At 44.8% G+C, this 25,368-nt stretch overlaps 1 protein-coding gene across 2 annotated transcripts in view; it reads right to left on the bottom strand.

Annotated features, from left to right (window-relative positions):
- The window catches only part of XPNPEP3 (X-prolyl aminopeptidase 3), a 173,174-nt gene that overhangs the window by 92,064 nt on the left and 55,742 nt on the right, over positions 1-25,368 (bottom strand). For both annotated transcript variants that reach the window (XM_069231141.1, XM_069231142.1), the window contains exons 2-4: positions 17,828-17,947; positions 17,162-17,566; positions 11,783-11,985 (exon numbers count right to left, since the gene is read on the bottom strand). In XM_069231141.1, coding sequence (XP_069087242.1) covers positions 11,783-11,985; positions 17,162-17,566; positions 17,828-17,947 — 728 coding nt within the window. The remainder of the gene's footprint in view (positions 1-11,782; positions 11,986-17,161; positions 17,567-17,827; positions 17,948-25,368) is intronic.

Here is a 25,368-nt window from a genome sequence, read left to right on the forward strand (position 1 = left end):
TCCTTATGAATGGAGGAGGATCATGTCAGACAAATGGATCCTCAAAATTGTCCAACAAGGATACTGCATACACCTTATCAAGGCGGAACCAGGGGTCGGACCAAAGAAAGGATCTTATTTAGATGAGGATAGGCATTGCCTGCAACATGAGGTGCAGGAACTCTTGGAAAAGAGAGCAACAGAGAGAGTGTCAACAGCAGAAATCAATCAAAGAAACTACTCAACATACTGCCTCGTACCAAAACTGGACAAGTTTCTTAAACCAATTCTAGACCTTTGTTTCTTAAATAAGTTCATAAAGAAGCAGAAATTCAAAATGACCGTTCTGCAGGAGGTCAACTCGCAGCTGCGGGACTATATGGCAACCATAGACCTAAACGCTTACTTCCACATTCCAAAGAACAGCAAACAAAAAATACCTATGCCTCATAGTCAACAAAAACCACTACTAATTCATAGCGCTCCCCTTCGGAATCAAGTCAGCATCTAGAGTATTCACAATATACCTAGCTACAGTGGCAGCCTACCTAAGAAGAATAGGAATACATGTCTATACCGGGGGGAGCAAGAGAAAGAAGAGAGATAGAGAGAAGAGAGGATTTTCCTGGGAGCAAGAATCAAAACTGTGTAAGCAAGAGCTTTCCCTGCCCTAAAGAGGAGTGCAGTAGTGTGAAGTACACATGGTGTGGTAGCGTACTGGCATTACAGACAAAACATTTTCAGTTAAAATAACCATTACATTTGTGCAGACATACAGTTTTATTGCGCACAAACAATGCGTTGAAATGTAATCACCTAGAGTAGTGATCAATTTGATTGTATTCAAATATCTGTTTCCACCTGTACGAAGCTGGCTCTTTATATAGTACATCAAAATGAAATATGCTGTACAAAGAGTCTAGCGGACAGGGGCTTACACTACCAATCCCAAGGTGCTCTATAGGGGGTACTGTAGTTGAGCAGTCTTAGGCTTGTCAGAGAGGAGTGCGAGACACCTGCAAATACACACACAAACAATAAATGAGGCACACAACTCAATAAGAGGACCCATATCAATTTACAAAAAGAGCAAGTATCTTTATATATGTTTTGGCACCACAATCAATATGATCAGGTAAGTACTTTTTGCAAGGAAAATCTTTATAGTTTAGAAAAGCTGGCAGTGCAATTCTTGGACGTTGCAATGGTATCCTATGGAGGAAAAACAAATGTGGCAAACAGATACAGTACAGTGACTTACGGGACCAATCTACTGGTCTTAAGGCAAGTATTGGGCAAGGGTCAGGACCACACCAGCATGTCACACCAGGCAACACTGTGGCAGATGGGTGCAGACGTGTAGAACGGCATCGGGTCCCCTATGTTAGGTAAAGGGGATGGGTTTGGTTACAAAGAGGCTGCAGGACTGGGGATCCAGTCAGGGTGAACTACCGAGTGGGCTCGAATCTTGCGATGCTCGGGGACACAGGGACACTGGGGGTCCTCTTCACCTCAGTTTGAGGCATCCGGGTGCAGAAGGTTTTTAGGCGGTTGGGTGTTTGTCACCGGTGGCAGTGCCCCATAGAAACAGGCTGCGAGCGTGGACCAGCCTGGATAAAGCAACAAGTGGTCTCAATTCTCACAAGCCTGGGGTACACAGAGACACCAGTGGTCCTCTTCTCCTTGGTCTGGGGCGCCTGGGTGCAGAGGTGCAGTGGACCGGCAGGTTGCCGTCACCGTAGATGGTTGCGGGTAAGGGGGGAGCCTGCAAAAAGATGCTGCATGCGTTGTTGTGGAGGTCGCAGTGGGGAAACCCACTATGGACTTTGTCTTTGGAGAAGCTGGGGACCACGCTGGCACCGTTGGTCCACTTCGACTCGGGCTGGGGGGCTGTTGGGCCTGCAAACCCGGATATACACCAGTAAAAACATCTGAGTTGATCATTTGCCTTTGAAGGGACCAATGCTTGTTTACAGAGACCAATGCATGTTTGCAGAGAACACTGCTTGTTAGATACCAATGCTTGTTGGGGAACACATGTTGCACAACCCACCTGCACCCCTATGACTCAGACTGGGTGTGGCTGGATGCAGCAGGTATTTAAACAACACCTGGCCAGAGTGAATTGCTTGTTATAAAGGTCACCGACTGCAGAGAAGAAATCTCTGCTCCTACACTTTTGATCTTCTCGTTCTGTTCTGGCCAGCATCTTGGAGGTCACTTCTAGAAGAAGAAAAGACCGAGGGAATTAACCCCTAAAAAGGAGGTAATGCGCGGAGAGCGATTTAAGAACATTTATTGGGAAAACTTGATACTTGCTGACTTTAAACTTAATAAGCGAATGTTCCAGGATGCGATGTGCCTAAAAGGGCACATCCTTGGGTTTTAAGGTCATTGGAATGTTCTCCGCTTGTCATGCTTTAACACTTTTTGCAGTTGCTTGCATTATTCCACAGAAAGGAGTTTCTATTGAACAATTATTATCAAAATTATATACTGTGAATATGTTCATTATAGCTGAGTTTATTGTGGCATTACTATTTTTGTTAGCGATACGATGAACTGTGAATACGGGTTATTATCGCGGAGTTCGAAGTGACATTTGCATTATTTTGAATTGTTGCTGGTGATGTGGAACATTCTGTGTTTTGGGCTTAAGCGAAGTTGAAACTTATCTTTGCCATGCTCAAAAGTAAGCTGTGATGTAACCGTTATAAGCTGGTTGTTCATGAAGCTGAACAATATTGATTAACCCTATGTTTTCATAGTAACACAACGTGAACCGTAATCCTTGATATTAACCCTATGTTTTCAGTGTGATTTAAATACTAATTTGCATTCCTCGCAATACTAGCACAGTACAATGATTAACTGTTGTATCGTGATTGTAATGGCTCGCGCTGATAGCGCGAGCCAGTGAATAGTAGATGTGTAATGGCTCGAGCTGATAGCGCGAACCGGTGAAAGGAGAATGTTGAGGGCGAATGTGGGAGAGGAAGTGGGCAGAGATTCGGTGACGGTTGGAAGGAGGAAACGGAACAAGGGCCAGCGGCTCTGTATGCAGCCGGGGCTTTTTACTTTGGATTTATACTTGTAAGCTACAATCAACTTAAAGAATAAAGAAGTTACTTACCATTTCCGTTCTCCTGTTGTTACGGTCGGAGAGTATACACAACAAAATTGGCGATGAGTTAGCCCCGCCTGCATTTGATGGTGATCCTCAACCATCGCATATCTGAACTCCTACGTCCCACGCTACTCGACCACCGGATGCCTGTGAGTTACTGTTTTTTTTCAGCCTAAGTGCTGAAACATTGTCTATACATGCTCGCGCTGTGCTCCACGCTACGTGCTTGTGTCTTCTGGCGTCTCCTGGCAACATCCAACTTGTTATTAAATAACTAGACCGCTGACATTCATATGGCCTAATTAACCTTTTGGAACTCAAGAATATACCGGCAATTGAAGTTCCTGTGGTTTGAAGGACAAACCAAACAGTAATTTTAATTTGAGTGTACTTGCACCTCATTACGAATATTTGGACATTGTCGTTATATATACTTTTGAAGTTGTGTGTATATATATATATTTTTTCCCCTCTTGTTCGCACGCACTTATGGCTTCTGGTAGTTTGAATCTTCCACCTCCTCAACCTTTTATTCCTGGTAGCAGTGATGTTTCCATTAAATGGCAAGAATGGCGGGAGTATTTTATAAACTACATTTCTGCATGTGATGAAGATAACGACTTTTCAGGAGAAAAAAAGAAGAAAATTTGATTGCATTGTTTGGCTTCTGCAGCTGCTATGTTCCAAAGGCTGATGTACGAGCTCTTTAGTAAAATGCGGGACGTGATGTTCTTCCAAGATGATATTTTAATTATGGGGAATTCGAAAGATGACCATGACACTAGAGTCAAGAATGTTCTTCAGGTATTAGAAGATAATGGACTTACGGCTGAGCTTAGTAAATGTAAGATAGCCATGAAAAGCGTCACTTATTTGGGACACAAAATTAGTGGCAAGGGGGTTGAACCAAAAGCTAGTCTTGTTGATGCCATTAAGAATTCTCCAGCTCCTACTAACAAGGATGAAGTTAGAGATTTTTTAGGTCTAGCGGAATATTATGCTAAGTTTGTGCATAACTTTTCCCACAAAACTTTTCCTATTAGACAATTGTTAAAAGGGAAGTGCATATTTAAGTGGTGTGAAGAGTGTGAAGCAGCATTCAAATTGATTAAAAATGACATTATTAGCGCACCTGCGTTACAAGGTTTTGACCCTAATCTACAGTGTATAATTACAACTGATGCCAGTAATAAGGGTTTAGGAGCTGTCCTAACACAAATGGATGTGAATGGTAAGGAATGTGTAGTTGCATTTGCTTCTCGTTCTATCACCAATACTGAAGCAAAATACTCAGTAATCGAAAGGGAGGCCCTTGCATGTGTGTGGGGTTTAGAACATTTTAGATCATTTGTTTGGGGTATGAATGTCATCTTGCGTAGCGATCACAAACCGCTTACCAAAGTGCTTACAACAAAAGGATTATTCAAAGCCTCCCCACGCATTGCCCGGTTATCCATAAAACTGTTGGACTATAAGTATGAAGTACGATACGTACCCGGGATTAGGAATAAGATTGCTGATTTCTTAAGTAGAATGCCGTTAATGAATACTGTGGAAGGGGAGAAGGAGTTGGAGGATTGTTGTGTAGCTGAAGTTCTACCCTCAGCCTTTCAGGGCATCTCTGAGGGTGAATGGGATAAGGCCATGGGGGAAGACAAAACATTAAATAAAGTTAAAATTTTGCTGAGAAGGTTGGCCCCTTAAAAAAAATCTAGATGAAGATGTGAAGGGGTTTTGTGAGGTTAAGGAAGAGTTGTCTGTGGAACATAATAGATTATTGCGCAATGGTATGTTAATTCCTCCCGAGACACTCAGATGGAAAATTCTGAATTTATGCCATGATGGACATTTGGGCATATCTAAAACGAAAAGTAAAGTTAAACAATTATATTGGTGGCCAGGGATTGATTTAGCTGTGGAAAGGACAGTAAGAGATTGTGTCCTATGTAATGAGTCAGAAAAAACGTTATCCACGTTCAAACCGCCGTTAGTTCCAGTAGGGTGTCCAAATATGCCCTGGGAGAAGATTGGACTGGACATTACTTGACCAATACAGGTGGAAGATGGTTATAGATATATTGTAGTGATGTTTGATCATTTCTCTAAATGGCCTGAAATTGGAATGGTGACTAAGGTGGATTCCTGGTCCATTGTTGAATTTTTGGATAATGTTTTTTTGAGGGAGGGCCTACCCAAGACAATCATTACTGATAATGGGGTGCAATTCACATCTGACAAATTCAAGGCTTTCTTAATGAGGTGTGGTATTAAACACATTACAACTTCCAACTACCATCCAGCAGGTAATGGTGCTGTGGAACGGTTCAACAGTGTTGAAAAATAGTATACAATTGGCTGTATGCGCAAAGTTAGATTGGGAAAAGGAAGTTTGGAAAACAGTTTGGTCATATAGAACTACACCATGTAGCTCTACAGGTCACAGTCCATTTGAGATAATGAGAGGAAGGGTCCCATTGAGGAAAGATAATGTAGGTTGGATGATTGATGGTAGGGAAAGCTGTTGGACAAGTGAGAGTGTTAGGAAAAATATTAAGAGGGCGCAAATCCGTTCGAAGGAGTTTTATGATGCAAAACATAAATGCAAAAGTGTAAGTGTACAGGTGGGTGATTTAATTAGGGTGAAGGTTCCAGGTTTTAAAAAGTGTGAGAAGGGAAAATTCTATCCTCCTTTAATGGTCACAAAGATTTTGTGTAATGCTGTACAACTTGAAAATGAAAACTATGGCACCTGAGCAGAGTCTCCCCATACAAGGGTTCAGGTGGGAGAAAATTGATTGGAACTGACTGGTTTATGTATGACGATACTGGGAACAATATGGGATTGCAAAGTGCCAATGTTGCACAGACTACGCAGGGCGGAAGATGCAGTGTTAGTCATGCGGTTGTGAAACAAAGAACCGAAACGAAGGATAAAGATGACAATGCACGGAATGGTGACATGACAAGTGTGAAGGATAATATTAGCAGAAGTGGGAGGAGGATCATGAAACCAGGGAAACTCAATGACTATGTTTGTAACTGAGTCTTCGTTTATGATTCAGGAACTAATTTATGAATTAATAGGAAGTGTATAGCATTTATGTATTTATGAAATGTTTGTAGGATTATTTATTGTTGATTTATGATTAATTGTTACTTTGTGTAAAGGGGAAGATGTGTTGTATCGTGATTGTAATGGCTCGCACTGATAGCGCAAGCCAGTGAATAGTAGATGTGTAATGGCTCGCGCTGATAGCGCGAGCCGGTGAAAGGAGAATGTTGAGGGCGAATGTGGGAGAGGAAGTGGGCAGAGATTGGGTGACGGTTGGAAGGAGGAGACAGAACAAGGGACGGCGGCTCTGTATGCAGCCGGGACTTTTTACTTTGGATTTATACTTGTAAGCTACAATCAACTTAAAGAATAAAGAAGTTACTTACCATTTCCGTTCTCCTGTTGTTACGGTCGGAGAGTATACACAACATTAACCCATGAAAATCTGGAGAATCTAATTCCTTGAGAGTTTGTTCTTATTGTTGCCTATGTAAATGTCCATGAGTCGAGTGAGTCAGAATCTTGGGAAATCTCATCAAGGTGAAACATGCAAGATATCCAGTGAACTTCAAGGAACATCTAGGTAGGCTTAACTGAGGTGACATTGGGAGTAGTTATAGACAGTATGGGAGGTTCAAGGCTCTTATTTAACTACAGGCAAACCATATCGTTTCTGAAAATTCCTAGAGAGAGGAAGAGCCATCAAAAGCGGGAAAGGGGACCCCAACAGGTACATCTAGCTTGCACATCATCGTTTAACAGTAGAGTATACATGGGTTATGATATATTAGTTATTTGACTGATGTGTAATTTATTTTAGGAAAAAACGTCTCTTCAAGAACCATACCTAGGCATACGGATCCAGATCTGTGACTCCAGTGTCTCTCTCCTTCTCTCATCCATCCCCTTTCCCCAGGGATGTTGCGGTGCCGATCATGTGTATTTAAGGGAGAGGCATGCAATATTTAGGTGGAATTGGGAACAAGCAGCCTGGTCAACACTGTGTCTCCGTGGGACGAACAGGTTAGTGCGTGACAGGTGCAGTGGGGCGGTTGGGTATTGGGTTTTGGCGGTTCAGAGAGGGAAGCAGCTCTGCTGCTCCACGGGAGGTCCTTGTGCTAGGGTGAAGACTGGAAGTCTTCCTTGATTAGTGGAGGGTTCGTAGCTGGAGGACAAGGGGTCTTTCCTGTAATTGTCGAAGTCAGCAGGCAGGCTGGCAGGGTTGACGCCAAGTCTGTTACTGATCTTCAGTTTTTGCCTTTTGCACCTCTAGCATGTCCTTCTTCAGGTCAGCAGGAATTGGATTTCCTGGTGCCAGGGGCTCTTCTAAATACCGAATTTAGGGGCATTAGGGGATTGTAGGGTAGTAGCCAATGGGCTACTTACTCCTGGGGTCACTACATCCCCTATATGACCACTTCCTGTGGGAAGTGGGCATTACCCTGTCCCAGAGTTCATAGTTCTGTCATCACCAAGATGGCAGACTTTCAAAAATTGTGTCCACATCAGGAAGCGTACCTTAGGGGTGAGTCTGACCTGAGAGGCGGGAACGCCTCTCTGACTACTAATTTTCCTGCTTGTTCAGGTGCCAAATAGGTCTGGGGTGCACCTCTAAAGTGCCCTCTGGGGGCATGTATTAATAAATCCATCACTGGCATCAGTGAGGGCTTATTAATCTGATATTTCTGATACCAAATATCTCTATTTTCAGTGAAGTCATTATGTAGCTGGGGAGCTCGTACTGACCAGTGTCCGACACATGTACTTAAAACGGCTTCCCTGTTCACTCACTATGCCTGAAAATCAACAAAGACATAGCAGGGGCATATCTGCTCTTGCAGATATGACCTCACACGTAATACAATGCACCCTGCATTAGGTATGTAACACCTCCTGTAGGGGTGACTTACATATATTGCATGCAGTGTTAGAGGACATGGCACACAGGCTGTGTGCCATATTGTGTTTTCACTTCTAGCTACACCAAGAGATGCAGCATGCACTGGCAGTCTGTATATGCTAGGTGAGGGGTCCCTGGAGGTGGCACTATATATGCTGCAGCCCATGGGGACCTTCTTTGGTACCCATGCCCTAGGTACCAGGAGTATCATTTACTATGGACTTATAGGGGTAGCCAGTGCACTTCCAGTCAAAACTGCATCAAGTACCAGGCAAAAAGTAGGGGTGACCATGTAAAAAAGGGCCACTTCCCGATACCACAACACTTCAGAAATACAAAAAACCTTAGTTTGCAATTTCCTAATTCTGCTATATTCTGAAATGTCAGCACAGTTAATTTATGTTGTGTGCTAGAAAAAAAGCCTTGTTTCACAGCAAGATTGTCACAATTTCTCTCACTTTGAATTCAGAGAAAGAAAACACCAAGTTCCCTCGGAAGACAGATCCTGACATCTGACCTCTGTCTTTGAATGCACAGCATATATGACAAGATGAAGACAATAATTAAAAGCCTGTATACAGAAAACAAGTACTCAGAAGAATACAGTAATCAAGGGATGCTCTACTGGAGGGACAAACTCAAGCTGGACAGCATAAAACAAATACGTATCAAATAGAAAGCAAGCAAATGTGAGTAACAAACCACAAAGTCACTGGTCAGCAATGGGAGGAATGCATACACAGGAAAGCTTTCAGAATGCCCACAAGAACTTGTTAGGAAGCTAGACAACTGCACTGTCTGGTAGGCTTCAACCTAAAAAGGAGGCAACCTGGCTCTCCTGGCACACGTTCCAATAAGTGGCATATGTATGGCAGCCACATGATCATCAATCCACACCTTCACAAAACCTTATTGTGTGGAAATTCAACTCAACAAGGAATCGCAAGTGAGACAAAGAGAACTGAAACATCTGTTTACAGGCACAAACTCAATTCAATCTCACCTCCAAGAGTGAACAAAGATACAGCTATACAATCATAGCTCACTTTGTGAATCCAGAAAAGAGTCACGCTTTCAAATGAAATGGTTACTTACCAGTAGGAGTAATTTTGGAGCTTGAAGAATTTCCTGGCTTCACATGAGACCCTCTGCCTCTCCCCAGAAATGAGGTACAAGAAAGAAGGAAAGACACTGTGACACTTCTCAAATATAAAACGGAAGCCATTAAAGACAAGGAGAAAAGAAAAGGGGAAAAAAGAATCTGAAGAAAGCGACCACAGACGTGGCTTCAGGGGTGCATGTCTGAGGTCATGGAGGAATGACATATGACATGGCAACAGACGACGTCCAGCAAAAAAATGAGAAAAAGTAGAAAGAAAAAACAGCACTAACAAGAGTATTCCCAACGCAACCATAAAATAGAGGTATAATGCACAGCATCCAGAAACTTCTTCAATCTGCAAAACCACTCCTACCAGTAAGTAACCATTTAGTTATCTGGCAAATGATAGATAAATAGTCATAGCCAACACAAGTTTCACTTCAGCAGTTAGACGGTGAGCTTTCTCACGTCAAATACTGATGTTATGTCACAGTCAAAGTTGGATATGCGTTATGGTAGTTCAGCACTGTTGTATAGGTCACCAAATTAGGTCGCTAAAATGAAAAGCAGGCAAATCTGAATTATTCAGAAGATACTGTTCTCACCAGAGCAATAGTCTTTTCCCTGCGTCTCTCAAGGCCACTGAGATTATGGGCAGAGGACTAGGGAACTCTGTAAGCGTGGTGGATGAAAATAAGATAATAGGCTTTGAGCAAGTGAGAAAGACTGTGTTGTGATACGTAACAGGCACTAGAATAGGGTACAATATGGCATTGATCTGGCCTAGCAGGTTTGGCATTCTGGAGACTTTCTACTGGTTTGTATGATTATTCTCACAAACCAGACTTTGACTCAGCTCAGATGACATGTGTATTGTATTCTGTTCATATTATCGGTTAGGTAGCTGTGTCTTATTTGCGCTGTAGGTCAAAAGGCTTTGACAATTACTTTAACATTTTAAAGGTTGATAGGCAACCCAATCGTTGAACTGATGGAGCGGTGTGTGTGTGTGTTGCACATAAGAGGCAATACAATGGGGGTGAAGGGGGGGAGGTTATGCAGTTTATACATTCACTGCACAACATACGTTCACTATTAATACCGGACAAGTGAACTGATAATAACTGTTGTATATATCACTTCAGACCACACTTCTGCATATTATAATAGCCCAATTTGATGGTGTTCAGCCTACCAATTTCAGAAAAATTAAGACTGGGGTTCATCTTCTTGATATTCAAACTTGTGACCTTCAGATTACAGATGTTCTTGGAGCACTTTTAACTCAATAAGCTCTTTTACAGCTAAGTCACTAGTGATGGAAGTATGGGGTGGTCCCTACAAAGAGTGGAGTTTAAAGATTATTCAGTGTCATAATTGGGTACTCGGGTATAATAGAAGCTTTGTAAACTCAATATCACTTATGCAACCATACACAATGAATGCAAAAAAAAAACAAAAAAAAATAGAATTATCAACCTAGCCACCACTAGTACTCCAACACCTCAGCCCATTTCATGAATGTGGCCAAGGATGCACTAAGAATGTCTGTCTCTCACATAATTCCCATCATTTGCTCTAGTTGGTGGGTCAAACTATGCCCTCACAAGAAGAACATCTGTGATAGCCATGCCTAAGTTTACCTGAGCTAGTTATGAAATCACTTGTTTCTTTGTTTAATGCTGCTGATAATAGCAGGTAAGATTAAATATTGTTTTTAAAAATAAGAAAAAAACAGTGTTTAAATACTTCACCAGCTGGTGCAGTGTCACAAAGTTATAGAATCAACCGAATGTTTTGGTCACAATCAAGATGGGGCAGCTGATCCCACTGTAGGTGCAAGCTTCAGATTGTGCTCAAAATTAGATTACATTATTGGAACAAATTACAAGTGTTTATTCCCATGATGTCTGGCAAGAAAAACTGCTATAAATCGTGGGAGCAAAATGCACAACACTTCACTTTACATGTTGAGGGTTGTATTATGCAAAGTTCTGTGGGTGAAGCAGGCATTTGTGCCTCCTTTTTGCACCACACTGGGGCACTTTGGTATGTTGGAAGGGGCAAGAGATGCCTGTGCATCACCTTCAGTAATGTGGACTGCGCCTTCGCAAAAAAGATGTGTGTGGCCCCAAACAAATGAGGGAAAACTATGGTCTATGCCCATGGTTTATTAAAGCGCTGGTGTAAGGGTAAATAAGCAGTAGAGAAGGGTGCTTCACTTATCACAAACAATTGCAGCTTGGATCACTGGGAGGGTGGGCAAAGAGGTCCCAGCAACCATTCCAGTCACCTACCCTGCAAGTGGGTACGGTCAGTCACTGTGCCTGCATGTGACAGGGTCGCAGATGTATCCTTAAAGACTTATTGGTACTTCTCCATTTAAAGACAGACCAGAAGTTTCCAATGTTAGTCTGCCTCTCAGTGATGTGCTATTCCAATGTAGGCGCAAGTATGTGCCTGCCCAGCGGCAGTGCTTTTTTCCCCTCTCCATTATTCAGCGCACTATCCAGGTTTGTACAAGGCACATCCAAAGAAGAACACAGCACAGACCAGGAAAGTGTAACCGATGTGTACTAAGGTACCTGGTCAAAAATTGAATCATACATATATTGAGGGTACCTGGGAGGAGATCCTGCCTGCGGTCTTCATCAACTCCACCTCCGCCTGGGACTTGACCAGTCGCAGATTTTGGATCAGATGGCGGACAGCCCGAACCTTGTTCTGGCTTTTAGCTCGTGATTCCACCAGAGGTTGCAGGAGACCCCAATGCAGTGCTGTGTGTGGAGGCTTCACAGCATCATACCAGAGAGTAATTGATTCATCTTGAAGAGACACAAAATAGAGGAAAAAAGTAATAAACAAAAGAGAGGTACTAGGGTGCAGGACCCCCTGTATGCTTTAGTTCAAATTCAACAAGCTAGTTTAGGGAGCGTTAAAACCTCTACTGGGATGGAAGTGGGATGGAACTTGAAAACCACGAGCGTCACTGTAAGAGCACTGGGAGTTTTTACTTCAGTAACAGTTCAAGCCCCCCCCAGCGGGTGTCAGTATAGGAGCATTACTTGTCTCTCCCTCCCTAAGGGCTGTGTTCCTGCAGCAGCACTCTGAGCATCACCTGGCATGTGTCACTCTAAGGGTAGTACTTGGCTCTCTCTTTAGGGGCTATGCTATGTCAGGAGCACTCTCACAATCATCCAGTGTCACTACTTCAGCTGCACTCACAACCCTAGCCTTGGGGATGTGTTATTTCAGCAGTACTCCCAACTGTATGCCACAAATGTGCCATGCTGCTACCTGGCAGAACTATTTTTGGGACGACCCAAAACCCTAACTCTGTTATAAAGCGTTTCACATTTGTGGCAGGTGACAGTTTTCAACTCTGCACAATCTTTGAAATGTCTCTTTTTCAAGCCCCATGTGCCAACTAACGGGACAGTCATCATGGCAGTTTGAGACAAACTTTCTGCATTCTAGTCTCGCCCAGTGCCTATCTTTCTTGTTTTAAATAATCATTCAAACTGCAGGACCAGTGATCCTGTTCTGTTCTTCATAGTATTTTGCTTAGCATCTGATTATAATCTCTTAACACTGTCAGTCCTACTTTGCTCTGTTTTTAGGCTCTACTCAACAACAGCCTGACTAATGCAGAGACTGTCCTATTCTTTCAGCCATAGGCTCTTGGGACCAACCAACCTAATAACAAAAATCTGCGCTGCCTCAACCCTGCTGGGTTAACTCTTTCTTTAGTTCAGAAGAATAACTGTTATTCTAACTGATGCTTAAAGAATCTCAGCCTTTGGCTTGGTAGTTCCATCCTATCGTCCTAATGGGCACTTAGGGCCAGATGTAGAAAGCATTTTGCATGGTGCAAACTGCGAAAATCGCAGTTTGAGCCATGCAAAATGCGGTTTGCGATGCTCATTCACAATTTGACCGACTCGCAAATTGTGAATGCGACTCGCAAATAGGAAGGGGTGTTCCCTTCCTATTTGCGACACGCATCACTATGCAAAATTGCTTTGTGACCGCGAATGCGGTCGCAAAGCAGTTCGCAGTTAACACCAGTGTCACACTGGTGGTAACCCATTTGCAAAAGGGAAGGGGTCCCCATGGGACCCCTTCCCCTTTGTAAATGTGCCCAAAATGTTTTTTCAGAGCAGGCAGTGGTCCAACGGACCACTGCCTACTCTGAAAAAACGAAACCAAATGGTTTCGTTATTTTTTTTATTTTGCAACTCGTTTTCCTTTAAGGAAAACGGGCTGCAAAATAAAACAAAAAAACTGCTTTATTTAAAAAGCAGTCACAGACATGGAGGTCTGCTGACTTCAGCAGGCCACCATCCCTGTGAGTGCAGGGAATCGCTATGGGGTCGCAAAATGCGACCCACCTCATTAATATTAATGAGGTGGGTCTTTGCGACCCCATAGCGACTCGCAGAAGGTGTCAGACACCATTCTGCATATGGTTTTGCGACTCGGAAATTGCGAGTCGCAAATTCTGAGTCGCAAAATCTAATTTTGCTACATCTGGCCCTTAGTTCTTACAGTGATTTTTAGGACATGTGCCATTAGTTTACTTCTAGCGTAAATATTTACAATATGCCTATTATGCCTTGAACTATTCTGCCTAATATCTACAAATGAACCTAGAGCATGCAACTTTTGTATTAACTTAAGTACTTGTTATCTATCGGCCCTACTTTCATCATGCATCCGGTATGTCCTACCCAACAAGAGAAAACACTAGATCACAAACAGCACAGAAAATCTCTAAGGAAATGCACACCCTACTATCCACTTACCTCATTACACTTCCCTTCTCATTTCCTTTGCTGTCTTTCAGGATGCTTTCTGTAGGTAATTTGCTTTAGAGGTGGTAAGTGGCAGCAGTATGAAGGAGTGAAGGAAAGTGAACTAAGTACAGAGACGTTTCATAAGTTTAGTTTTTGGACTTTGTTCCGTTTTCATTCACACATCCACGAATTTAAATAGTCAATTAATATAATCAGGTGAGTGGCAGCTACCCAAACTCTAAGTTCAGCCAGGTTAAACCTGAGTATCATCGCTAAAGTGACCTCCAAAGAGGAGCACTTTCAGAAAGCATGGGGTGAGTGACTACTTAAAAGATCACGTGAAAAGGAATGAGTCTTCAGAGATCCGCTTGTTTTGTCCTTAAAAACAATCACAGATGCATGAGGGGGAATGTAGCCCTCCAGGAGAACAATACTCTAGTATGCATGACAATTTTTCGGACAAACGGCCATGTTCTACTTAAAGATTGTATCAAGTTTATACATAACAAATCAAGCTTCAGAGCACTAAAGTTGTGTGTACTTATAAAAGGTTAAATGTGTTGGATGACACACCCAGCAGGATCTAAGAATTTCTATATCATTAATTAAAACTGGATAAGCTTTCTGACTGGATAAAGGTTGAAGCTTGTTCATCCCACAAGCAACAGACACAGTGAACAACAGACAGACACAGTGAACAATCTCCCTGCCAACCATCACCAACCATCCATTTGTATTTGTTGTCAATCTTCTAGTAACGTAAGGCATAGACGGATTCAACAGTAACTGGTACCTAATAATTCCTTAATAACATTTCCGAGTGGATGGTTAATGCATATTAGACAGGTCAGAAGTCCTCTGAACACCTCTCCTCCCAAGCCAACCGTTGTAAAAGACAGAACCTAAATGACTTTGAACACCAACAAATGCGTAAAACACTCCCCCAATTCTAATCCACAAAGCCCGACACACACAGGCTCCATTTCACTAAAATGAATCGGAAAATTCATGGTATGACTTTGGATTTTAAGATGTTCTTTTCAATGTTAACAATTTAAGTGTAAGAATTTTTATCTTTTGTTAATTGCTGCTAGATATAATCATGTTTTATGAATAATTGCTCAATGAGCCAATTGCCCAAAATAAATAATACTGATGATGCACCATCAAGCAATCACTCCCGTCTTTAGCAGTTTAGTGAGTCTGGCTCTAGACCTTCATGTATTCGCAGTGGGAAGAAAAAGACTTATTTATTTCCAGCAAGGGTATATCTGGCCCAGGTTCCCGTGGGCCATATCCTCAGGAAACCCCCAGGTAAGCTCACTCACTGATGGAGCGTAGATGCGTCACTCGCCCTTATGCACACAGGCCGTTATGAAATCTTTAACGATTCCAAAATAAAACTGGGAAGCTGCCATCATCTCCTCCAAAATGTAAGACAAGAACATAGGACAATAAGCATGGTACTGTGATGGCATGTGGTGGCAGTAGTGGCACCCTAGAAAACGTTTCGGGCAGGGTAAACACCTGAGATGTTGTACTTCAATAAATAATTACTAACAACAATGTAACAGTAACTGGGTTTTCATCTAAAGCACACTTTCACACAAGTCTCGATGTTCTGTAATAACAGGTACTCCTCCCACCTAACTCCGTGGTACTCATTTCATCAATCACCGAAAGATGAGAGGCTGAGTGGACCAGTACAGATGAAACCTGAGGCCTCCAGGCTGCCCACACATCTCTGCAATGGATTTATCATCCCACTGAGCTGTCATCCTAGCTGATATCTGCCTCCATCTCACTAACATGTAAGGTTGCTGCAAAGAATGGGGTTTGACAAAAAGATATGGACTCACCTTGTATTTCCTTTTTGAGACGTACAAAAGCTTACAAGGGGCCACAAGCCTAAAAGAGGAACTTTTGACTGAAGAGAGGAACTATTACCCTACGTACGCAGGCCATTTCGGCCAGACTGAGATGAACTACAATTAATTATTTACATAAAACATATACATTATACACTATACACTAGTGATGATTTAAAAAAAATATGAAGGATACTCTCCCCGAAATGCTGCAGATACCATCAAAATTAAGGGGATTTTTTTCTTGTGGTCAGGAATGGCCCTAACTATTGAAAATTACAAGCAATGCATGTATGTCACCCAAGATGATCTTACTAGGTGCGTTGGATTAGATGGGGAGCAGGGCGTGAGAGGGCATTAATATGCACGGGAGCTTTGCTACCGAAGAGAGATATGGCTAAATATTGAAAGGCAGATATCACCTCAAAGATAACTGGCTCAAGGGGATGGACAAGTTTACAGGACATATTCATGCCCACATAAGGACCACATTATATGGGGTCGCTGGTGAAATCATTTCCAGTTAAACTCAACATAATCCAAATGTTTCTTGCTAGTGCATTGTCGGTCCTCAGAACAATATGGACTACCTGTTATTACATATGTGAAATGCTGATTAATGTCTACTGTACAGATACGTCATGTGCTGCATCTAAATCGTTTATTTTGCATAAAACACAATAGAATATATATAAAAAGTTGTACTAGTACTAAACTAGTATTCACCGAAAGGCCCTCTCCAAAAGGAAGGAGCATATCACCTACACACAGACAAGTACTGAGAGCCCCGAGACAACGTCCATGGGGAATAGATGCGTACCTTGGAGCTTTGTTGGATATGTACTGCCCAAAGCCCTTGTGATAAGGCTTAAGGGGAAGATGAAAGAGAAATCCATCAAGTGCTCGAGCTGAAATTAGTTTTAAGTAAAATAACAAAACCTGCATGTGCGTGTGGGAGCTCGCTATGAGAAAGTAGGCACAGTGCAGTCAATCATCCTGACAAAAAAGAGAACTGAAGAGAAAAGGCATGGGGAAACTAGACCATGTGTGTGTGGGGAGGGGTTCGTTTCTTCTGCAAAAGCCTTTACCTGAGTCCCTTCTCTTGCTGGGAAGAATGTCACTAGTGCATAAAAGGAGTTGCTCTTGAACATAAATTTGATGTGTTTATCATGCCCTTTTATGCTGCTTTCTTTACAGTTCTATAGCCTCCTGCTCCTCACACTCCAGACCAGGCTAGTATAAACTTTGTTGCTGTATATATTAAGCTGCTTTTCCAATCTGCATGTAGCTCTGCCCCCAGTCTCCTCAACAGTTTAAGAGCACCACTGTTGCCTCACCTTGCAGCTTGGGCAGAAAGTGTTTGAACTCCTCGATAACATAGGCCTCATCCACGCCTGTAAGAGCAGTGGCACCATCAGTCCCCGATCGTGGCCCATCCCACAGCTCTCGTCGCTGGTCCCGCTTTGGCACAAACAGGATGGCTTTGTGAGCTGGAAGGGTCCTGCCTGGCAAGCTTTGCAGTAGCAGCAAACTGTCAGGCTCCTGGAAGCCTGTGAGGTAAAGGAAGTTGGTGTCTTGGTGGAAGGGATATGGGATGTCATTAGTCATGTAGTAAGTGGGGTTGGACAAGAGAAGGACTGCATGCTCTGTATCGGCTCCGACCGCCTCCTTCTGAACCAGTGCCATCAACTTGTGCCTCCGCAAGGCATACTCTGTCTGAGTCAGCCCAGGCGTCACCTCACCTGTGGAACAAAATGGGAGAGAAACTAGTAACAAAGAGATTAAATGACCCTTCTAGATTCTTGTATTCTTTCCCAACTCTAAAGCACTGATTTCTGTAATTGGGGACGGTGGGTCTTTGAATGTAGTTGTGTGGGTATATATGTGCCTTCATCTGTTCACATGCTTGTCTTAGGGTCAGTCAAGTGTCATTAGTGCTCCATGTGTGGGGGCTGCTCGAAAGACAGAGAATGAATGAATAAATAAATGAATGAATGCCCTACCAGGTGCCAGGAGATGTGGGTGAGTAAAATGACTGGGCTGGCCGAGGTACCGTCTTGGCAGCTTCTTCATCTGTGCTGGCTGGATGGAGAATTGCCTTTGGTGGCAGATGCCGGCGCCATCTGTATATAGGAAATAGGGAGGAGAAAATGAGACAGGCATGATAAAAGCTCAACTATTCTTCAGAATGCACCACAACAAGAAACAGCACCCTTGTCGGGAAACACACCAACGTCTCCCTTTATCAGCCCCTATCTCCTTCCTTTCACACCTCCCACATCTCAATGGTTGGTATCTCTGCACTAAATGCTATAAAGAAGGTTATGGCATGGCTCAGAAGACTGCAAGCCCTTCGCAGAGGGGTTGCAAGACGAAAGGAATTCTGCCAAGGCATTTCCGAACCCTGTGAAAACAGGCAGGTCACACACATCATGGAACACCAGTGCAAAATACTTAAAGACATCTTTGCAATCTTCAAGGTTGAAAAGAAGCTAAACATAGTTGCCACCCAAAACGCGGGGCGAGCAGTCATGGAACTGACACAATAGTAAGATAGATACTTTGTCAGTGTCATGTCAGCACCTGGATTCAACGGGTGAACAGGTTAAAGTCAAAGAAATTTCATTGCCATCTGAGCATGGATCTCAGCCTAAAGGAGAGCAACAATGCTATATCTATGCGTAAGTTTGGAAACCCAGGGCCGCCCTGAGGAACTAAAGGCAACAACTCAGATTTGGCTGTTAGAAGCAGGAAAGAACATTACTCAACTGCTATAGAGGCGATGCACTGCTATTAACACGAGTGTTTTAAATAGAGGATATTCTGCTGGAAGAACACACAAGACTATTCACAAGCATAAGCTGTCTATGCAACACTGAGACAAAGCTGCACATTGATAAGACAGTAAAACCAGTGAACACCATCATGGTTTCTATCATCCCTGCTTCCTTTGTAGCAAAGAACTGAGAAACCGTAAAGCAGGGGGAAGAAATGAGAAGGTCTAGAGGCGAACCCCACAATTATCCACTATAATGACACTGCAAAAAGGTGCGGGGAGAGAGTGCGGATTTTATTTAGTTTTTGCTTTTTAAAGTGCAAACATCAGCTGCAGGGTTTCAGAGTACCGTACATTAAAAAGGTGTGAAAAAAACAGTCAAGAGTCAACCATGTCTTGACCTAAGACCTAGCAAGGTACATATTGTTTACAGTACAGAGTTTGATTTACACAATTTACTGAGGATTTCTGTACAAAGGAATATTAGGTAGAATATTGTGCTCTAGGATAGTTATAATACAGTGTCTGAGAATTACAAACATTACCTAGCTATCGTAACAGAAAGTTTCAATTCTATTAAGGACACGGAGGCGAGGCTTATGCATTACTTTCTTTACTTTATTCAAACAGCAGACGTTGGAAGCAAAAAAACAACACTTCCCAGAACCCTCTGGGATGGAAAACTACAATCTGGACAGCCAATCCACGACGATCTAAGCCATATCCCTGCTGTCCCTCCTCAGGCAAGTCCTCTTTCTTGACGCAAGATGATGATAATGGAAGAATCATTCCCCTTTGCTTGTCTCAACACCTACAAGGGAAGGAAAAAAACATTGTATCTGAGTAGAAACCTAGACTACAGTCATGTGAATATAAGCTGTAAGAAAAATAAGTTAATGACATCGGAAAACAATATCCCAGCATAGCAATAACTTCTGCCATAGTACAAGGATTCTAAAAACCTTACTTACTCATAAAAGAGTTTCCGTACAGGATAACACCATCCCTTGGGTAGGGCAAATGAACAGTATCCAGGTGGGAATAATCCTCGACTCCGTGTGCTTAATAGAATTGAAACTTTCCGTTATGATAGCTAGGAAATGTTTAATTCTATGGCAGGACTGGAGGCGAAGATTATGCATGTTCAAAGCTTACCGACCACTAATGACGCCATGTCCACAACCGGCTTGAAATAGAACCTCTTGAACATGGAATCAGAAGACCAGTCAGCTGCATTGGTAATGTCTTACAGACCAGCACCGAGCGAAAAAGCCTTAGATGCCATTGCACCCTTGACAGAATGCGCACCAAAACGTGCCACGTTAATGCCTGCCTCCTACATAACCCACCTCATCCACCTGGCAATGGTCGGAGAGGAGACAGCTTTGAAGGGTTTATGAATGGAAATAAGCAATTGAGTTTCCCCCGGGGGGTCTATCGTCTTCAGTCGCAACCTCATTGGCCTTGAGGAACCTCACTACACACATCTTAGGAGACACATCAAAGGCCGGATAAGAAATCAGTCTAGTATCCGTCTTAGTTCTCCTAGACACATGAAAAGTAGCCCCTTGGGGAATAAAGACCCTACCGGAGGCCTCCAGTAACCTGACATCAGAAACCCTTCTGCAAGAAACGAGGCACAAAAGCATGGCGAGCTAGTCTGAAATTTCTTTCCTGGATAAGTACTTATTCGCTTGCCAGGATTGAAAAAGATTTAGAACCAAATTGACATCCCACAGATTTGAGTATCTGGGTTGAGGAGGAAGAGCCAGGCGAATGCCGCATAACAACTTGCACACCAAAGGATGTTTCACCGAAGGTGAGCCTTGTAACGGGAGATGGTCAGCTGAAATCGCTGAGCGGTACGCATTAACCGTACGATAGGCCATGCCCAAAGGAGGCCAAGAAGTTCAAGACTGGGACAACGTTGCACCCCTTGGGATCCTCTTCACATTGAAGACACCAACGTACCCACTTTGTCCATGCAGATTTATATCTCTTAGAAGTGCTGTCCGCCAAGGCTGCGGCCAACAATTGTTCAGCCTCCGATGAAAGGCCTTGGACTCTCCATCTTTCCCTGAAATCCTCCAAGCCATGAGAGGAAGTTGGCCTTGGAGTACCAATGGGTGACTCCGACCCATGGGATACTTTAGAATATCTTGGACTGTGGGGGAGAAGGATTGGAAAATCCCAAGAAAGTTCCAGAAGAACCGGAAATCACACTTGAGACCGCCAGACCAGAGTGATCACCACAACCTGTCTCTGCTGACGGCGTCTCGGCTGACAGCTCGCTCATCGGCAGACCACCTTCCCCCAGTGACGGAGTCCCCGCAGTGAGCTCCCCAACCCGAGTCATTGGCGTCGGATTCTATTATTAAGTCTGGGTCAGAGCCGAAGATCGCCCGGCCGTTCCAGGCCTCCGTGTGGGAAAGCCACAATGCCATCTCGTTTCTGGCCTCCTCCGAAAGAATCACCTGATCTGAATAAGACAGGCCCTCTCACAAATGAGAGGCCTTCAATCGCTGGATTGCCCTGAAATGAAGGGGACCTGGAAAAATCGCCTGTATGGACAAGGACAAAAGGCCCACTATCCGAGCATCCTGACGCAGTGAGGTCGAGGAGCGGGCGATGGTCTTCCTTAACTCCTGACAGATCTTCGTGATCTTGCAAGAGGGAAGACGGAGGGTCTTGTTCACCGAGTCTATGACAAAACCCAGAAAAGTGGTCTGCCGGGAGGGAACTAGTGCCGACTTCTTGGCATTTCTCAAGAAACCTAAACCTTCTAAAAGAGAGACTGCGTATTGAAGTTCTCTCAACTTGAGGGGACACTGATTCAGCAGCAAAAGATCATCCAAATAAATGATCAGACGCATTCCCCTCGCCCGGAGGTGCTCCACTATCAGCCTCAACACCTTGGTTTAGCACCAGGGAAGTTGGAATTATAGCTGCTTTCTGGCACAACTCACCCACCTCCCGATCCACCAAACGTTGCTGAGAACGGGTGAGCGCTAAGGGGTGCGGGCGGGCGAGCTGCACCGGAGAACCGAAAAATTCCAGGTGAAACCCCCTGATTGTCTGAAGAACCCACAGGTCTGAAGTAAGGGCTTCCCATTCGTGAGCGCAAAGAGCCAACCACCCCCCCAATTGGAAGGAATACTCCGACAAGACACCTACCGGACTGAGCTCCTTGTAGCTGCCCTCGCAATGATCCTTTGGCTCCTCTGCCACGCTGTCCCCTCCGAGTGGGGGAGAATTTGCCGTAGCACAGCTGCTCGGTCGCTCTGCGGGGGGCTTGATTTTTAGCGGGGCCTTGGATGTAGAAGCAGCTGGCCGAGTGCCCTCTCTTGCGACGAGCCGAGATAAAAGGGCACGGCTAAAACAATCTTCTTAATGGATGAAAGTGCCTTATCAAGCGACGTGAAGGTGGCCACGAAATTAGACAACTCCTTAATGAAAGGATCTCCGAAGAGATTCCCCTGAGCCACAGGCCCCGTCTCCACCCAAGCCAGGTCCCCCAACTTCAGGTCCACCTTGATAAGGAGCGATCTACGCCTTTCAGCAGAGAGGCCACAATTGGCATTCCCGAGGAATATTATAGCCCTCTGGGCCCAACCATAGATCACCTCCGGAGACAAAGGAGTATCGGACACTTTGGCTTGCTCAGCCAACTCCAATATTTTAGTAAGAGGGACAGAAATATCGAAAAGCTTATCCTGACAGGCCCGCCAGGGCCTGTTGATCCCTTGTTTTGGGGTCCTTAATAAATTTCTGCAGGAAAGTAGCCATCCTGGGATCTATGTACGTGGTACAAGAAACCTTCCTCAGAAGAGAAGGGGGGGGCATTCTGCCCTCAGGCGCGCCCAAACCTCCTTGTCCAGAGGTTTGCGCAGCCGGGCAGCGACATAAGACGTGACTTTATCAGAAGGAACCCACTCGGAGGAGCGGGGTGGACCAAGTCATCGGGATCCAACATGTCCGATCCCATAGGCAACTGAAGCTCTGAGGAAGCCTGAGCGGGCCGCCAAGGCCTGGAAGGGCCTTCCTCATCGGTAGAATTGTGCAAATCACCCTCCTCCAGATCCGCCAATGGCAAGAGGGATCGCAAATCGCCATCCCAAGCAGAGGGCTCCGCCAAAGCGTACTTCACCTTCTCAAAGGGCCACATATCCAGGGCACCCTCCAGTTTGAGCTTATAGCGGTGTTGCGCTGATTGACCCCACTCTGGTGGACCTTGGGCAGACACGGTGAGAGGGGCCGGAAAGGAATGAGCTAGCTGAAACAGCTTCTTCTCCAAGGGTTCAATGGCAGCCACCACCGCCTGCTGAATGGAAGCATCCACCGCGCCACAAAACTCTATCAACGGGAAGGACCGACAAGGTCTCTTCCTCCACATAACCCTCTCCCTGCATGCTGACCAGAAGACCACGTACTACAGGGTCTAGAAACGTAAGGCTAGGGCAAAGCCCAACAATGATATGGACAGCGTGCACAGAATATATAGAACCGAGACCAGATGTAATCTGCACAGCATGCAGTGCGCAGTAAAGGTCAGCAGTCTGACAGGCCTTTAGGTGGAATGGGGAAAAAAAAACAGGAGATCACAAACAGGCCAAAACTGAATTGTTGTAATCCCCTGGATCTCTGGGAGCTTAACAAACAAAACACGCCCGATCCCAACCCACGGCAGCCTAGATATGAAGCACATGCTCAAGTGCTTAAAGAATCAGGAGTACAGACCTGTAGCTCCCGGCGTCAGGCCGCCGATCAACAAACACAGCGCCTCGCGCTGCCACTACCAACCTGGAAAAAACAGGCGTCAGGGCTCCAGGGAGCGCAATGCCAAGAGGCGATTCCGTGGGCTCAGGCTGTCAATCCAACTAAAAGCGCAGGCCCAGCGAGAACCACCGAGATGCGCAATGCGCATTTGAGAAAAAAGCACCACTCTGCCCCCCTCAGGCGCACCGGGAGGACCGCAGCGCGTGGCGGGCTGAGGAGCCACGAGCGGGGAGCAAACCGCACCCCGCGGCTCCTGTGATAAGCAAACAAGAGCGCAAGCACCACAGAACGCGCAGCTACTGGTATAAAGGAAACCGTAGCGGGCCCAACCTAAACGCACAAGCAAAACACAGATCAACAATGAAAGGAACATATCTGGTTCGCAGCAGGAAAGAAAGAGGACGTGTCTGAGGAGGGGCAGCTGGGTTATGGCCTAGATAGTCGTGGACTGGCTGTCCAGATTGTAGTTTTCCATTCCAGAGGTGTAGGAAGTTGGCTCTGTATGTGCTATTTCAAAGTAAGGAATAGCATGCACAGAGTCCAAGGGTTCCCCTTAGAGGTAAAATAGTGGTAAAAATAGATAATACTAATGCTCTATTTTGTGGTAGTGTGGTCGAGCAGTAGGCTTATCCAAGGAGTAGTGTTAAGCATTTGTTGTACATACACATAGACAATAAATGAGGTACACACACTCAGAGACAAATCCAGCCAATAGGTTTTTATATAGAAAAATATATTTTCTTAGTTTATTTTAAGAACCACAGGTTCAAATTCTACATGTAATATCTCATTCGAAAGGTATTGCAGGTAAGTACTTTAGGAACTTCAAATCATAAAAATTGCATGTATACTTTTCAAGTTATTGACAAATAGCTGTTTTAAAAGTGGACACTTAGTGCAATTTTCACAGTCCCTAGGGGAGGTAAGTATTTGTTAGTTTTACCAGGTAAGTAAGGCACTTACAGGGCTTAGTTCTTGGTCCAAGGTAGCCCACCGTTGGGGGTTCAGAGCAACCCCAAAGTCACCACACCAGCAGCTCAGGGCCGGTCAGGTGCAGAGTTCAAAGTGGTGCCCAAAACACATAGGCTAGGATGGAGAGAAGGGGGTGCCCCGGTTCTGGTCTGCTTGCAGGTGAGTACCCGCGTCTTCGGAGGGCAGACCAGGGGGGTTTTGTAGGGCACCGGGGGGGACACAAGTCCACACAGAAATTTCACCCTCAGCAGCGCGGGGGCGGCCGGGTGCAGTGTAGAAACAAGCGTCGGGTTTGTAATGGAAGTCAATGGGAGATCTCGGGATCTCTTCAGCGCTGCAGGCAGGCAAGGGGGGGATTCCTCGGGGAAACCTCCACTTGGGCGAGGGAGAGGGACTCCTGGGGGTCACTCCTCCAGTGAAAGTCCGGTCCTTCAGGTCCTGGGGGCTGCGGGTGCAGGGTCTCTCCCAGGCGTCGGGACTTTAGGTTCAAAGAGTCGCGGTCAGGGGAAGCCTCGGGATTCCCTCTGCAGGCGGCGCTGTGGGGGCTCAGGGGGGACAGGTTTTGGTACTCACAGTATCAGAGTAGTCCTGGGGTCCCTCCTGAGGTGTTGGATCACCACCAGCCGAGTCGGGGTCGCCGGGTGCAGTGTTGCAAGTCTCACGCTTCTTGCGGGGAGCTTGCAGGGTTCTTTAAAGTTGCTGGAAACAAAGTTGCAGCTTTTCTTGGAGCAGGTCCGCTGTCCTCGGGAGTTTCTTGTCTTTTCGAAGCAGGGGCAGTCCTCAGAGGATGTCGAGGTCGCTGGTCCCTTTGGAAGGCGTCGCTGGAGCAGGATCTTTGGAAGGCAGGAGACAGGCCGGTGAGTTTCTGGAGCCAAGGCAGTTGTCGTCTTCTGGTCTTCCGCTGCAGGGATTTTCAGCTGGGCAGTCCTTCTTCTTGTTGCAGGAATCTAATTTTCTAGGGTTCAGGGTAGCCCTTAAATACTAAATTTAAGGGCGTGTTTAGGTCTGGGGGGTTAGTAG

Source organism: Pleurodeles waltl, chromosome 4_2 (genome assembly GCF_031143425.1).
Source record: "Pleurodeles waltl isolate 20211129_DDA chromosome 4_2, aPleWal1.hap1.20221129, whole genome shotgun sequence".
NCBI classification, from domain to species: Eukaryota; Metazoa; Chordata; class Amphibia; order Caudata; family Salamandridae; genus Pleurodeles; species Pleurodeles waltl.